Source organism: Podarcis tiliguerta (assembly GCF_965153285.1).
Source record: "Podarcis tiliguerta genome assembly, chromosome: 5".
Classification (NCBI taxonomy): domain Eukaryota; kingdom Metazoa; phylum Chordata; class Lepidosauria; order Squamata; family Lacertidae; genus Podarcis; species Podarcis tiliguerta.
In genome coordinates this window covers 93,387,714-93,400,259 of record NC_139538.1, presented here as the reverse complement: position 1 = coordinate 93,400,259, position 12,546 = coordinate 93,387,714, and the positions used below count along the sequence as shown (strand labels likewise).

The window sequence follows — 12,546 nt, the reverse complement described above, 5'->3', positions numbered from 1 at the left end:
TACTAGCGGTGGAAATAGGGACATTTCAAGATCAAATCAGAAGCCGGGATGGCTTTCATAATTCTGGGACTGTCTCTGGAAAATAGGGAGACTTGGAGGGATGCTTTCTGACAATGAGAGCTGTTCAACAACAGTGGAACAGCCTCCATTGAGAGGTTGTTTTCTCTTATTCCCAAAAATCCTCATGGGGCTAAGACACTGCAAGCATCATGTCCTTGGATGCCCTGACTACATTCTTATTTTCTACAAAGGTTCCAGTCCTTTTGCATTTCTCCTGTTGGCCACGACTATGTAAGGGCAGTCAGGTGGCCGCGGACCTGGCTTGGTCACAAGGGCCACCTGGCTTGACAGGGAACTGCCGGTGACTGACAGCCAGTCATTCTCAGCCTAGCCTTCCTCACAGGGCTGGTGTGATGATGAACAGGGGAGTAAAAGAACAGTCTAAGCCACTTTGAGCTCTCTGAATGATAGGTGGTGTATAAATGTTAAAATAAAATAAAATACCAGTCCTACCATGGTGCATTCCTTGTTGTAGCCACAATTTACATTGTTTAGTTAACACTTGTGAAATGTGATCTGTGAAATAGATTATTAATGTTTTAATAATTTTATACAAAGTGCTTTGTAAAGTTTCCCTGAAAACTTGTAGGAACTCATGAAGTTGTACTGATCTGTCACCTGATAGGAGATTTATATGCAGTTTTGCTAATTTTGATCTAAACTGTGTCCATTTCTTGAGGTTTAAGCCGCTTACTCTTTGCTACTTCTCACATCTTGATCATTTGTGGACAATTATGAGCCAGAGTACTTTATTGTAATAAGACTTGAAAGAAAGACTGTGAAAAGAAGAAATGAATATGCAGGGAATCAATTTCCCGTTAATTGTCCTGAAGCGATGTGCATTCAATTGTGCAACAATAGCAGCAACAATAACAAAAAGAACCACACATTTACTCTTCCCAAACATCCTTAAGAGAATTGAGAAATGTTCAATAAACAAATGGGGTGAGACAGATGGATTTGAGAAACTTTTGTTTAATGCGTGCAGAGACTGAATGTGGTTCGCAGACTTAAGAGAGGTTCTGAGAGGTAGAAGGGTTTGCAAGTCAATTTAAGTGGATGTCAAAAATCTGGCGTTTTTTGTATCTGCTGTTTTCTTGGGTTCTAAAAACAAATGCAAAAAGAAAAAGAACAGAAAAAAATGTACATATGGATACTGGGTTGGCACCAGTGGCGTAGCGTGGGTTGTCAGCACCCGGGGCAAGGCAAGTAATTTGCGCCCCCTAACCCGTGAACCAGGTAGGGGCAGAGAGCTGCGAGTGCGAGCGCCCCCCCCAGATGTTGCGCCCAGTGCGGCTGGCCCCCCCCCTGCACCCCCCACGCTACGCCACTGGTTGGCACAGCTCAGTAGAGGGAAGCCCAGGTGGGTAATCTAATTCTCCAGGTTTAGCTCTTGGGACTCTCCCTAGTCCACGTTCTCTGGCAGCCCTGCTCCTCACTCTCCTTGCCTGGTTCTCTCTCTCCTTGGACTGTGACCATGCCTCTTGCTTATCGGGAGAGAAACCTCTGCCTTTTGCATGACTGGACAGACATCTACTGCGCACAGGCCACATCCCTTGCCCTGACCACTTTTGCCTACCACCAATGGGAAAGGAAAGGAGCTCCCACCCAGGGTAAAACTCAGAGGGGCCCTGCTGTCACCGTCACATGGAAGCTGCTTCCTCGGAACTTGGCCATCTGGGAGCAGAGTCAACATCGTGAGTCTCTCTCTCATCCAGCTGGCACACCGTCGGAGGAGTGGTGGCAACTACCTGGTGATAATCCATTTGCTTGGCCACGCTCACCATGACTTCGTGATAGAGAAGTTGTTGCAGCTTTGCAAAGCTGTGCGGTGGAAGTAGTGGTGAGGGCTTGGCTGGTGCAGCCGCAGGGGGCTCCCTCTATGCCCCACATGCTGTGCACCTACCCCATGTGGCATTAGCAAACACCCTTCCACTGAACTTCTTGGCATGTGCTAAAAACATTTAGACAAGCCTACCCAGATGCTGGGACACGGGTGATGCTGTGGTCTAAACCACAGAGCCTAGGACTTGCCGATCAGAAGGTCGGCGGTTCGAATCCCCGCAACGGGGTGAGCTCCTGTTGCTCGGCCCCAGCTCCTGCCAACCTAGCAGTTCAAAAGCACATCAAAAGTGCAAGAAGATAAATAGGTACCGCTCCGACGGGAAGGTAAACAGCGTTTCCGTGCACTGCTCTGGTTTGCCAGAAGTGGCTTAGTCATGCTGGCCACATGACCCGGAAAAACTGTCTGCGGACAAACGTCGGCTCCCTCGGCCAGTAAAGCAAGATGAGCGCCACAACCCCAGAGTCGTCCACAACTGGACCTAATGGTCAGGGGTACCTTTACCTTTACCTTACCCAGATGCAGAAAGTTGAGGTAATTTTAATCAGTTTCAGTATTTTAACTTTTATACTTTTTAATGTAGGGTTCTATTTTTTTCTGTTTTATCTTCTGTAAACCACTTCGATGTTGTTGGGCTGTTGTTTTTTTTACAATTAAGTGGTGTATAAATTTCATGAAATAGATAAAATAAATATGGATGTGTGAATAGGCTGAGAACAGAATGTGCATATTAACCAATGTCAACCCAAGAACAATACTTTTCTGTTGAGACAGCTCGCGAATTTTTGCAAAATAATCATCAAGGGACAGTGACACTTCAGCCATGTGAGCTATTCATGTGGTGAACATTTGAGCCTCAAAGAAAAGGGCTTTTGTATTATCTCTCCACAATATTATGGTTTTCGTGGAGTTAACTCATATGTTATTCTCTTGTTAATTATGCTGCTTTAGTTGATTTATGTTAATTTATTAACATAAATTTATTTTAATTTATGTGCACTTTGTGATTGACCTCCTTTGTAATGTTTTATTTTGAAATCTTTTAAGATGACATGTTTCCTATTAATTATGTTGCTTTGAATGTATACTTTAAATTTCACTTTCTTTAGTAGTGTTTAATTCTGGATTGTTCTATTTAATGTTTTAATGTGTTGTAAACTGCTTTGGGATTTTTTCCTCAAAATTGTAAAGTGTAAATTGTAAAGTGGTGTAGAAATTAAGCCATAATAATAATAATAATAATAATAATAATAATAATACGGTAATTCAGTTTTGAGACAAGTTATTGGGACTCAATCAGTTTTGAGTCTGTTTTGTCAGTTTTGAGTCAGTTTTGAGTACACCCCTTGAACACAATGAAGCTATCCTTAAGCACAGTGCAAAAATCCACTCCAAAGCCCATTATTGGGGGCCTAATCCGGCCCCTTGGCTGGTTTCTTCCGGTTCCTGTGGCAGTTTATTTATTTGGCTCAAATCCTTTTAAAAAATTGTATGAAAAGCTCAACAACTTTGGTCGGCCCTCATGCACGTTCACTTCATCAAATCTGGCCCTCTTTGGAAAAAGTTTGGGCACCCGTGGTTTATTGGGAGGGAAGTTTATTGAGAAACAGCTGGAATCACCTACACCAGATCATAGGAATCTGCTGGAATCCACAGCAAGAGGTGTATGCTATCTCCCTTTTCTTCTCCAAGCCCAAGGATATATGCCTCAGGATTATGGTCAATGTGCTGAAGACCACCTTGTTTAAATAAGATTTTGAGTGTGTACATGGAAATCACCTTAGCTTACCATAAATTCTTATGTCAATTCTTCTACGCCCAAGTCCAATTTCCCTGGGAATAGTTTGCAATTACCCTGAGCAGAAAGCAGAAGAGCCCCCCACACCTGTGATTGTTAGAAACTGCTGACTTTTAGGGCTTAACATTTTCTCTCCTCACTTTACATCCAGCATAAAGAAGAGCTTTGAGAAACTTGGAAACTTGCTCACAACTTTATGACATTTTGGGTGGTTGTATTAAGCTAATGAACCCAGATGGCTATCTCTAATTTATGTGCGTTCTGCTGAAAAGTAAGTGTACATTGTGTATGTATTATGTACATATGTGTACATATTACAGCATTAATTGTACTGTGGCTGCTTTAGAAAAAAACAAACGGGGATTTGGGACAAGATCCTATTTACATAAAAACTTAGAACTGGGCTCCAAAGAACAACTTTAGCCTTAACCAAGGACCAGCATGGGGTTACTGAAATGTTTCCCTTTCCCCTCCAGAAGCAGCTGAGACCCTACATATGGTATCACAAGGAGTTTCTAAAAAGCTGCACTAAGTTTCAAAGGGGTGTGTGTGTGTATGCACGTGTATGTTGAGGGTGAGAAAAGCTAGTCTTAGAAACCTGTTAGCCTCATGGAACTAGTCATATACAGTGGTACCCTGCAAGACGAATGCCTCGGAAGACGAAAAACTCGCTAGACGAAAGGGTTTTTCGTTTTCTGAGGTGCTTCGCAAGACGGATTTTCCTAAGGGCTTGCTTCGCTAGACGAAACAGCCCTGCCTCTCGTGTCATAGCGACGGGCACTGCACGCAGGCACGCTCGCTTCCCCGCTCCTCCGGCTCCCTCCCACCTTCCGGCTGACGGTTAGTGCCTCACGCCGCTGCCCACCCCCCTTGCGCGCTCCCCTCAGAGAGCCGTTGCCGCCAGCGCCTCTCTCTCCCTGGAGTCGCGCTCCTGAGCCCCGCCGCCCTCCAGCAGCTGCGTCGCACAGTGGCCACAACGCGCGGGTGAGTCTGAGGTACCGGCTGCGGCAGCTGTCCTGCTTCTCCCCGCCGTTGTCAGTGTTTAAATGCAGTGGTGCTTCGCAAGACGAAAAAACTCGCACAACGAAGAAACTCGCGGAACGAATTAATTTCGTCTTGCAAGGCACCACTGTATTTATTTGAATCCTGGAAATCTAGATATGTCTTAGCACCTGCTATTTCCAATAAAAAGTCCATGACTCTGAGCATCTAAATGCATGCTCTTCATATCACTCCCTCTCATAATACAGGATGGTTCTAATTTGGTACAAGTCTGAATGAAAGGAAGTCACAAGGATTCAAGAAAAGAGAGGTGGCAGAAATTTCAATCTCTGTCAACCTGAGAAACGGCAGAGCTAATGGCAGACCTTTGAAAACAAGTGACCGTAGGAAATTAATGTTGGCGGGGATTTAACCCTTCATGAATTACTCTTTTTTTTAAAAAAAAAAGTTTCCAGCAAGCCTCTTTCCCATTAGTGGAGTTAATTTTGTTGTGGTGTTTTACATCTTTGCAAAGTGCCTTGGGAAGGCAGCTTGCCCAGAAACGCAGGTTAGAAATCTTTCAGAAAAATAAACAAATCTATGAAGTTCAACTGCGCTTAACACCTAATAAGTCAGGAAGAAACAAGCTGCTTATGAAGAAACCTTTCGCATCAGTTATCTGACAACTGACTGCAAGACAGCTGCTCACGTGTAAAACAGAGAGTGTGTGAGAAAAATATTAGTCCGTAAGATAGGAGAAGGAAAATGGCTTGGCATGTTCCTACACACCCACCTGCTCATTTCACAGTTTATGTTATTAAATTACCCAGCACCCTGTGCCTAAGAGAAACCTGCTGGGTAGCCAAAGGGCAATATCTTCACATTGTTAGCAGTGTCTGGAAAAAAGAATTTCCCCCAACCAGAGTTAGCCCTAGTAGTAAGAAAATGCCTTGTGGTGCTGTCATGGAATAGAACCACCGTGCTCATTTGCAGCATATTAATCTCCTGCTCAACAACATCTCTCTGTTAATAGAGAGCACTTACAGCGACTGCTGTGCTCATTTCACTGAGGAAATATTCACAGCGTGCGCATTAGAAGGACAATTAATTATCCAAAGCTTTATTAGCTCCTGTTCTTTATTCTTCCATGTCCCTTGGTAACTAGATATTAATGGCATTGCAGGCACTGCTAGAGCACATCCCTCACTCAGGCTGCCAGCCTGATCCTGTAGCAAAAGCTGCACAGAGGTAAGCAAGTAAATCAAAGAAATAATAATGCTGGCATAGTGTTTATGAAGCGTATTAAGAGTGTTTCAATGTATTTCATGTATGCTGCCTACTGGAGCATGTGCTTAAACACTCGATTTGATTTATTAATGAAGAATAGAGATTTGGGCACTAAGGTGGTTCTTTGGCTGGTTTTGTTGTTGCTCGTTTAGTTTTCATATTAGATTCAGAGCCAGCATGTTGTAGTGGAGAGCTTTGAGCACTGAGCAGAGAAATATAGATTTGACATTGTGGCTTCACCCTGGAGCACAATGGGTGGCTGGGTTCAAATTAATATCATCACTCGGATCTAGCCTCCCACAGAGGGTAGTTATTGGAAAGATCATCTGTTGTATCCCATCATGAGTTCCATGTAAGGCAAAAAGCAAAGGTGGGAAATAAATAACAGCCCAAAGCAGAAAGATCACCAGGGTTGCAATTGTACACAAACTCACTTGGCAGCAATTCCTTACTTCGTGGTAAATATGCATAGGAAGCTCATGCTGCAGATTCTCCAATGTCCTGTTTGATGTCTAAGTTGATGAATATTAATGGAAAAGCAAAAGCAGGAAACCACCGTTCTGGTATAGTTTTCATCAAAACATGTATGAAATGTATTGAAACAACACAACAACATTGATATCTCAGTCCGCATGCCAAACCCATCAAGATAAAATAACCGCGGGATACACCACCCAAACCCATGGAATAAATGGTCTTTCTTTCTGCTGAGAGGTGGCAGAATTAGGACTTCCACTAAACTTTAGCAGAACGATCCAATGCTTGTTCACTCGGAAGTTAGTCCTCCTGAGTTCAGTGAGGTTTGCTGCCAGGTAAGTCTGCCTAAGAGTGCAGGCTAACAGTGCACACCTATGTATGTTTACTCAGAGGTACTGTACGTCCCAGTGGATTCCAAGGGACTTGCTCCTAAGTAAAGGATTGTCACCTAAGAGAGTTAGAAATAGTTTTGATGAGACATTGTTCTTGTTAACAGATCAGTTTAAACCAGCTACTTAAATAATCCCTGCTGTACATGCAGTTCAATAGGTGCATTAAAGTTAATTAGATCATAAGCAATTAAATGTCAATTGGAATTTAGGGTCTGATTATACGGTGATGACTCATATTAGAAAGCAAAAGGTAACTTCCCTGCATTCTTATTACCTGTCTTTTCATGGGAAATTAATTAGCATATTCCAAGAACAACAGAGTGTTGCTTTCATACATATACACATGCACACACAGGCTTGTTTTAGAATATTCCCATACACTGATTTCACTCTTAAGTCAGAACACCCACATGTCACTGTTGTCCTGTGTGTGTGTTTTTTAATCAGCCTTTAGGTTGCTCAGCCAAGGCATGTTGGTGTTGTCCGCCTGGCATCAGTCAGTCCCTGAGCAGCTAATGGGCAGGTTCCTCCCATCCTCTCCTTCACCATCAGTGGACCTGCCCCAAGGTTTATCAAGCTTGAGTTGCACAACTTAGGCTGCAGTCCAAACCCCGCAGTCCAAACCTGCGAGTAAGCCCCACTGAATTCAATAGGCTTTACTTCTGAGTAGGCCTGGTTAGGAGTGTGCTGCTACTTGGTCCCAGAGACTTTGCTGGCCTTTTCCTTTATTCGTTTAAACGAACTGGTGGAAACAAGGACATAAATCTTCCCCATTGGAAGTGGGAAACTGGAAGACAGCCCCCCCCCCTTTCTCCACAACCTGCACAGACATAAATACAACATGCCACGAGGGACGCCTATAACCATAGACACAAGCTCTTTCTTTTCTGCATTATGGGAAATAAGCTATGCGCCTCGTTTCCCCGTCTGAAGCCAGAGTGATCTTCTCCCCTATTACAAATGAATAACGAGCTGATTTTTTTTTTTTTTTTATCGATTCCTTAAGACGGAGCAATTCTGTCTTCTTCCCATTCCGTGGACCAAATGCAAGTGCGAGGTAAACCTCCCACGGCACGCAGCCCTTGCGCTTTCAAGCCTTGGGAGGAAGGGGGGGGAGGAGCAGGGAGGGGTGTGACTAGAAGCCTGAACTCGCAAGAGCGGCTTAACTGCTGCGTGCAAAATTCTGCACGACGGTGTTGTTCTGCGGGGTCCGGAGAAGTTAAGGCTCACGTGCCAGTTTCCTCTCTCCGCTGCCGCTTTTGCGCCCGGATCCGAGCCATGCGGGCGACGTGTCCACACCAGAGAAGCGCCCGGGTATGAAACGCAGTACGGTACATAATCCTCGCGCGCACCTCTCCAGTACTGCGTTTTTGCGCTTCCTCGTTTTCCTGGCAAACGGCCCCCCCGCCCCACCAACCCCGCTTGGGCTCGGCATCCGACTGTCAGACTTGTGCCGCCTGAATATGCATGGCGACGGCTTAACTCTTCCCTGCTCGCCACCATCCCAGCCGAAGTCAGGCGCCGAGAGAGAGCGCTAGGAAGCCTCGGCAGCCCCAAACGATCAATGCAATGGGAAAAAGCAATGCAGAAAGGGGGTGAGGGGGTGATAGGAATGCTGGGGACCCTGCACTGGCCGGAAGCCCGAGGGAATCCACCGCGATCCAGTGGCAGCAGCGTTCTCCGCGGAGAGCCCTAGCTGGTTCTCCCGCCCGGCGCGCTTTAGTGCCCGGGCGAACTCGCGCCTCTTTGTCTGCCCGAGCAGAACTACGAGACCAGATACCTGGGGGGAAAGAGGCTGGTTTTGGCCCCGCCGAGCAAGGAGCAACCTCAGGGGGAAGGGGGGAACGGCAGGAGCAGGAACCACCAGCAGGAAAGAATAAAAAGAGGAGGAGGGGGAAAGGAGCAGGCTTACCTTTGTAGGATAATTTGAGGCGCGGCACGTTGTCCTTCTTGGCATGTTGGCAGCGAGCGCTTTCTGCTAGTAGAAATACTCCCCAGACAAGGCAAGCCGTCCGGCGGGTGCAGCCCATGCTGCAGAAGAGCGCTGGATAGTCCTCCCCCCCGGCGCTCCCTTCTGGTCTCCTGGGTGTAGGGAGTTTGGGGGGCGGGGGGAGCGATGGGTCCACGCAGAAGTTCAAAGCGATCTAAAAACTGAGAGGTAACAGGTGACCCGGATCAGTTTCGTTCAGGAGCGCAGGGTGATCCAAAAACCTCATGGCCAGGTTTGTAACATCTCCTCCTTCTGTTAAGTCACCGGAGCGGAAGGGGACACGCACAGACACACATGGGGGGTGGTAGACACAGACACACACAAAAACCAGCTCGCAACGATTCGCCACCCTCACCCCACGCATGCAAACACGCGCGGCGTGGAAGGAGAAGGATGGCGAGCCAGCGCGCAGGGGCTCCGAGAGAAGCGCAACCGGTGCAGGGCAAAAGCGAAAAAAGGGACCAGAGTGGCGGCTTCTTGGCGCTTTCCCCCGCCAACCTCTCTCGCCTTCAAAAAAGAAGAATCATAACCAAAGTCCTGCTCGGCGGTCGCCTTGTGCCCCGAGCCAATCCCGCTCTGGTGCTCCCCTCCGGCTTCAGTTGCAGGCAGCAGGAATGCCAAACGGGGGCAGAGAGAGACGCAGCAGCAGCAGCACCGAGTTTTCCTGCGCACATGGAGAGGCAGAGATGACACAGGAATCTGCAGAGTTCTCTCTCTCTCTCTCTCCCTCTCCCCTCCTCCCTTCCCCTTCTTTTTAACCCAACACTCTCTCCAGAGTGTCTGACAATGGGAGAACAAGCGCAGCACAGCCCACTTCCCTTCCTCCTGCTGTCACCAGGCACACATGCAAAAAACATCGAGCCAAGGATTTGCGGAGGGACCAGTTCGGGAAAGGCAGGGAGCAATAAATTTCGCCATCAAATGCGCGAGCTTTCTCTCCCACTGCCGTTTCTCCCTCCCCTATCTTAGGGAAAAGTTTCTCTCCCCCCCACCCAACGGTGTTAGTCCTTGACTCTTTCTACTGTCATAAATAATCCATCTGAACGATAAGTGTAATTTTGTTTTTACTCCGTTGCTGATAACAAAAGGGAAAAAGAGAGAGAGAGAGTTAGAGAGCCTTCCATCAACGTAACTTTACTACTGGAGTTTAATTTAAAGTCTTGTTAAGAAACCCTCCTCCCCAAGAACCTCCCAGCCAGCAAGAGAAATTCCTAGTAAAAAAAAAAAAAGTCCTCGTCAAGACACATATAAGCCCAATGAGACTTGTAAATTATGCAGGGGATTCTCTCAAGATCTCCCCCCCCCCAGCACCTTAAATTAAAAATATCCATTTCCCCCCCTCTCTTTGGGGAGGCTCTGGCTTTCTGAAGCAATCTATTAGTAAACTTGCTCTCCTCTCTCAAGGGGCAAAGGAAGATCCAATATATATGCACACTTGAACATTCATTTGGTGAGATCATGGATTCAGTTTTGTCAAGAATCGAGAAAGGATTGGTTTGATATCTATTTATGCTGGTGTCTGTTAATGAAATATTGTTAACATGTCCTCATCAGGGCACATATTCTCAAGGAACCATTATTACTGAGAGTCAATGTGGGTGAGTGGTTCGATGACTATCACACAAGGGCTGGAGAAACTTAGGTTCAAATTTCCATTTAGCCATGAAGCTCATTTCATGTGAGTCTTGGGTAGCCTTCAACTAGTCACTGTGAATGATATTCAGCTATGTTTTACTCAGAGTAAGGTCACTGAACTTAATATATGTTCGCATTGCCACTTACTCCACTTTCAGTGTGTGCTCCCACTGCTAGTTAATGAAGGCATATTCATACGACTTCAGCCGCAATCCATATAAATTATGTAGTTACTTGACAAATTCTGCTGTCTGACATGTTTCTTCTCCAATTTACGCCACATTCTCTTAAGAATGGTGCAGACATTTGATAATGAAGTTTTATTAAAATTTTCACAATACAATAAAGGACACTCAAGCTGAAGCAAAGGATAACAAGAAGAAGAAGAAAAGAAGACAGATGGAAAAATACAAGATTCTCTCTCACAAGTGTATCCCAACTTTTGTCTCATACAGAAAAATGCACCCTTCTCTTCTCCTAGCCTCTCACCCTGGGAAGAACTCTTACACAAGGTTCTTCAAACTGTCCATCATCTTCATCTGTATGCAATTCTTACCCAAAGACAATATGAAAGAATATTAAGAATGGTGCAAACATTTTTTTGTTGTTTTGTTTTATTAAGGATTTTCTTGTTTTACAGAAGTAAGTGTAATGCCTCGTTTTTTGTTTTTGTTTTTTTCCCCATGTAACATTTTTACAAATCCATTTCATTTGTTGGGGCATTAGGGGGAGAAGAAAAAAAGAAAGAAAAAAGAAAGGGGGGTGGAGAGAGGGAAGATGGATGGGGGTGGGGTCGGGTGGCGGTGTTTCTATTATGTTTAATGTATGTAGAGTTTGGTGTCAGCGTTGCTTGTGTTGTTCACTTGTGTTCCTTTGGTGGTGAGAGAGGTTGGGGTTGGCCTAGGGTGTGATTGTTTGCTTGTGATTGGCTGTGGTGATCTTTGTTTTCGTGTGTGAGTGAGGTGGGTGGGTGTTTTGGATCAGGTTAGCCATATTGATTTGTATGCTGTTGGTGGGTTATTGTCCTTGTCCTGTTGGGCTGTGTATGTGATAAAGGGGAGCCATACCGGGGTGAAGGCGACGGTGCAAACACATGAGACAACCATCGCTCATGCACAGAGAGTATGCATGCACAGATGACAGCTTCATGTATAGACGTTCTGGGGTGTGTGGGTTGCAGGGCTGGGGAAACCAAAAAGTTTATCTGCATCAGGTGACAGCCTCCCTGTTCCTTCTTTGTGAAACTGAGTTATCTCAGACTGAACCAATGAAGCTGTTTGGACCGTGTGTCCATTGGCAAAGTCAGCAGTGGGAAGATCAGGCTGCAGTGCCTTCTTCCACGCATGTATCTGCACTGATACCCCTCAAAGAAGCAGTAGATATCAACCTCACAGCGCCAGAAGCTCCCTCTTCTGGCAAACCACTGCAGGGAGAAAGCTGTCAGAGACTCCTATTTGAACCTCTCATTTGAGAGGATAACTTAATGAAGACATCTGGTCTCTGGAAGAAAGCCTCATGCAGACATGCTCATACAGAATGTTCTATTTTTGCATTCCCAGATTTTCCAGATCGTTCACAGCATAAGCAAATAGATGCGGAGCCAGCTTTTTCTAAACATGCTTGTTGTCCAAAAGTGTTTATGGTTCCTTGCCCCGATGTTTCCTTGCTCCAATGTTTCAAACTGTTCCAGGATGAAATAATTGACATATGTTTTAGGCTAGTTAAATACAAGGATGAAGAGACTGCATCGGTCGCAAGGCAAGGTTACTCACATAAGAGGGAACATCTATTGATTTTAATCACTTTTTTAAACCTTGTCTTTAAAGTCAGAGAAATCTACACGAGAATGTGAAGGTAACTGCAAAAATGATTTAATGAGAAAGGAAGGATTCTGTGTGCAATTTGGATTGAATTTGGAAGAAAAAGCTATCAAGCCTCTTGCAACTTTTCTGAAATAGAATATAATAGGAAAGAATAAAAAAGGAGATGGAAATTTGGATTCTTTTGAAAAATAAAGATTGACAAGTGTGTTTGGAAGGAAATGAGATTGGGAGACATGGACTTGGGTGTGAATTAAGGACCA

The 12,546-nt window shown here is 45.3% G+C and overlaps 1 protein-coding gene across 1 annotated transcript in view; it reads right to left on the bottom strand.

Annotated features, from left to right (window-relative positions):
• The window catches only part of SEMA3A (semaphorin 3A), a 192,111-nt gene extending 182,347 nt beyond the window's left edge, over positions 1-9,764 (bottom strand). Inside the window, exon 1 of the mRNA XM_083440751.1 lies at positions 8,751-9,764. Within this exon, the coding sequence (XP_083296877.1) occupies positions 8,751-8,868 (118 nt within the window). The 5' untranslated portion in view covers positions 8,869-9,764. The remainder of the gene's footprint in view (positions 1-8,750) is intronic.
• Between the last annotated feature and the right edge of the window lie 2,782 nt (positions 9,765-12,546).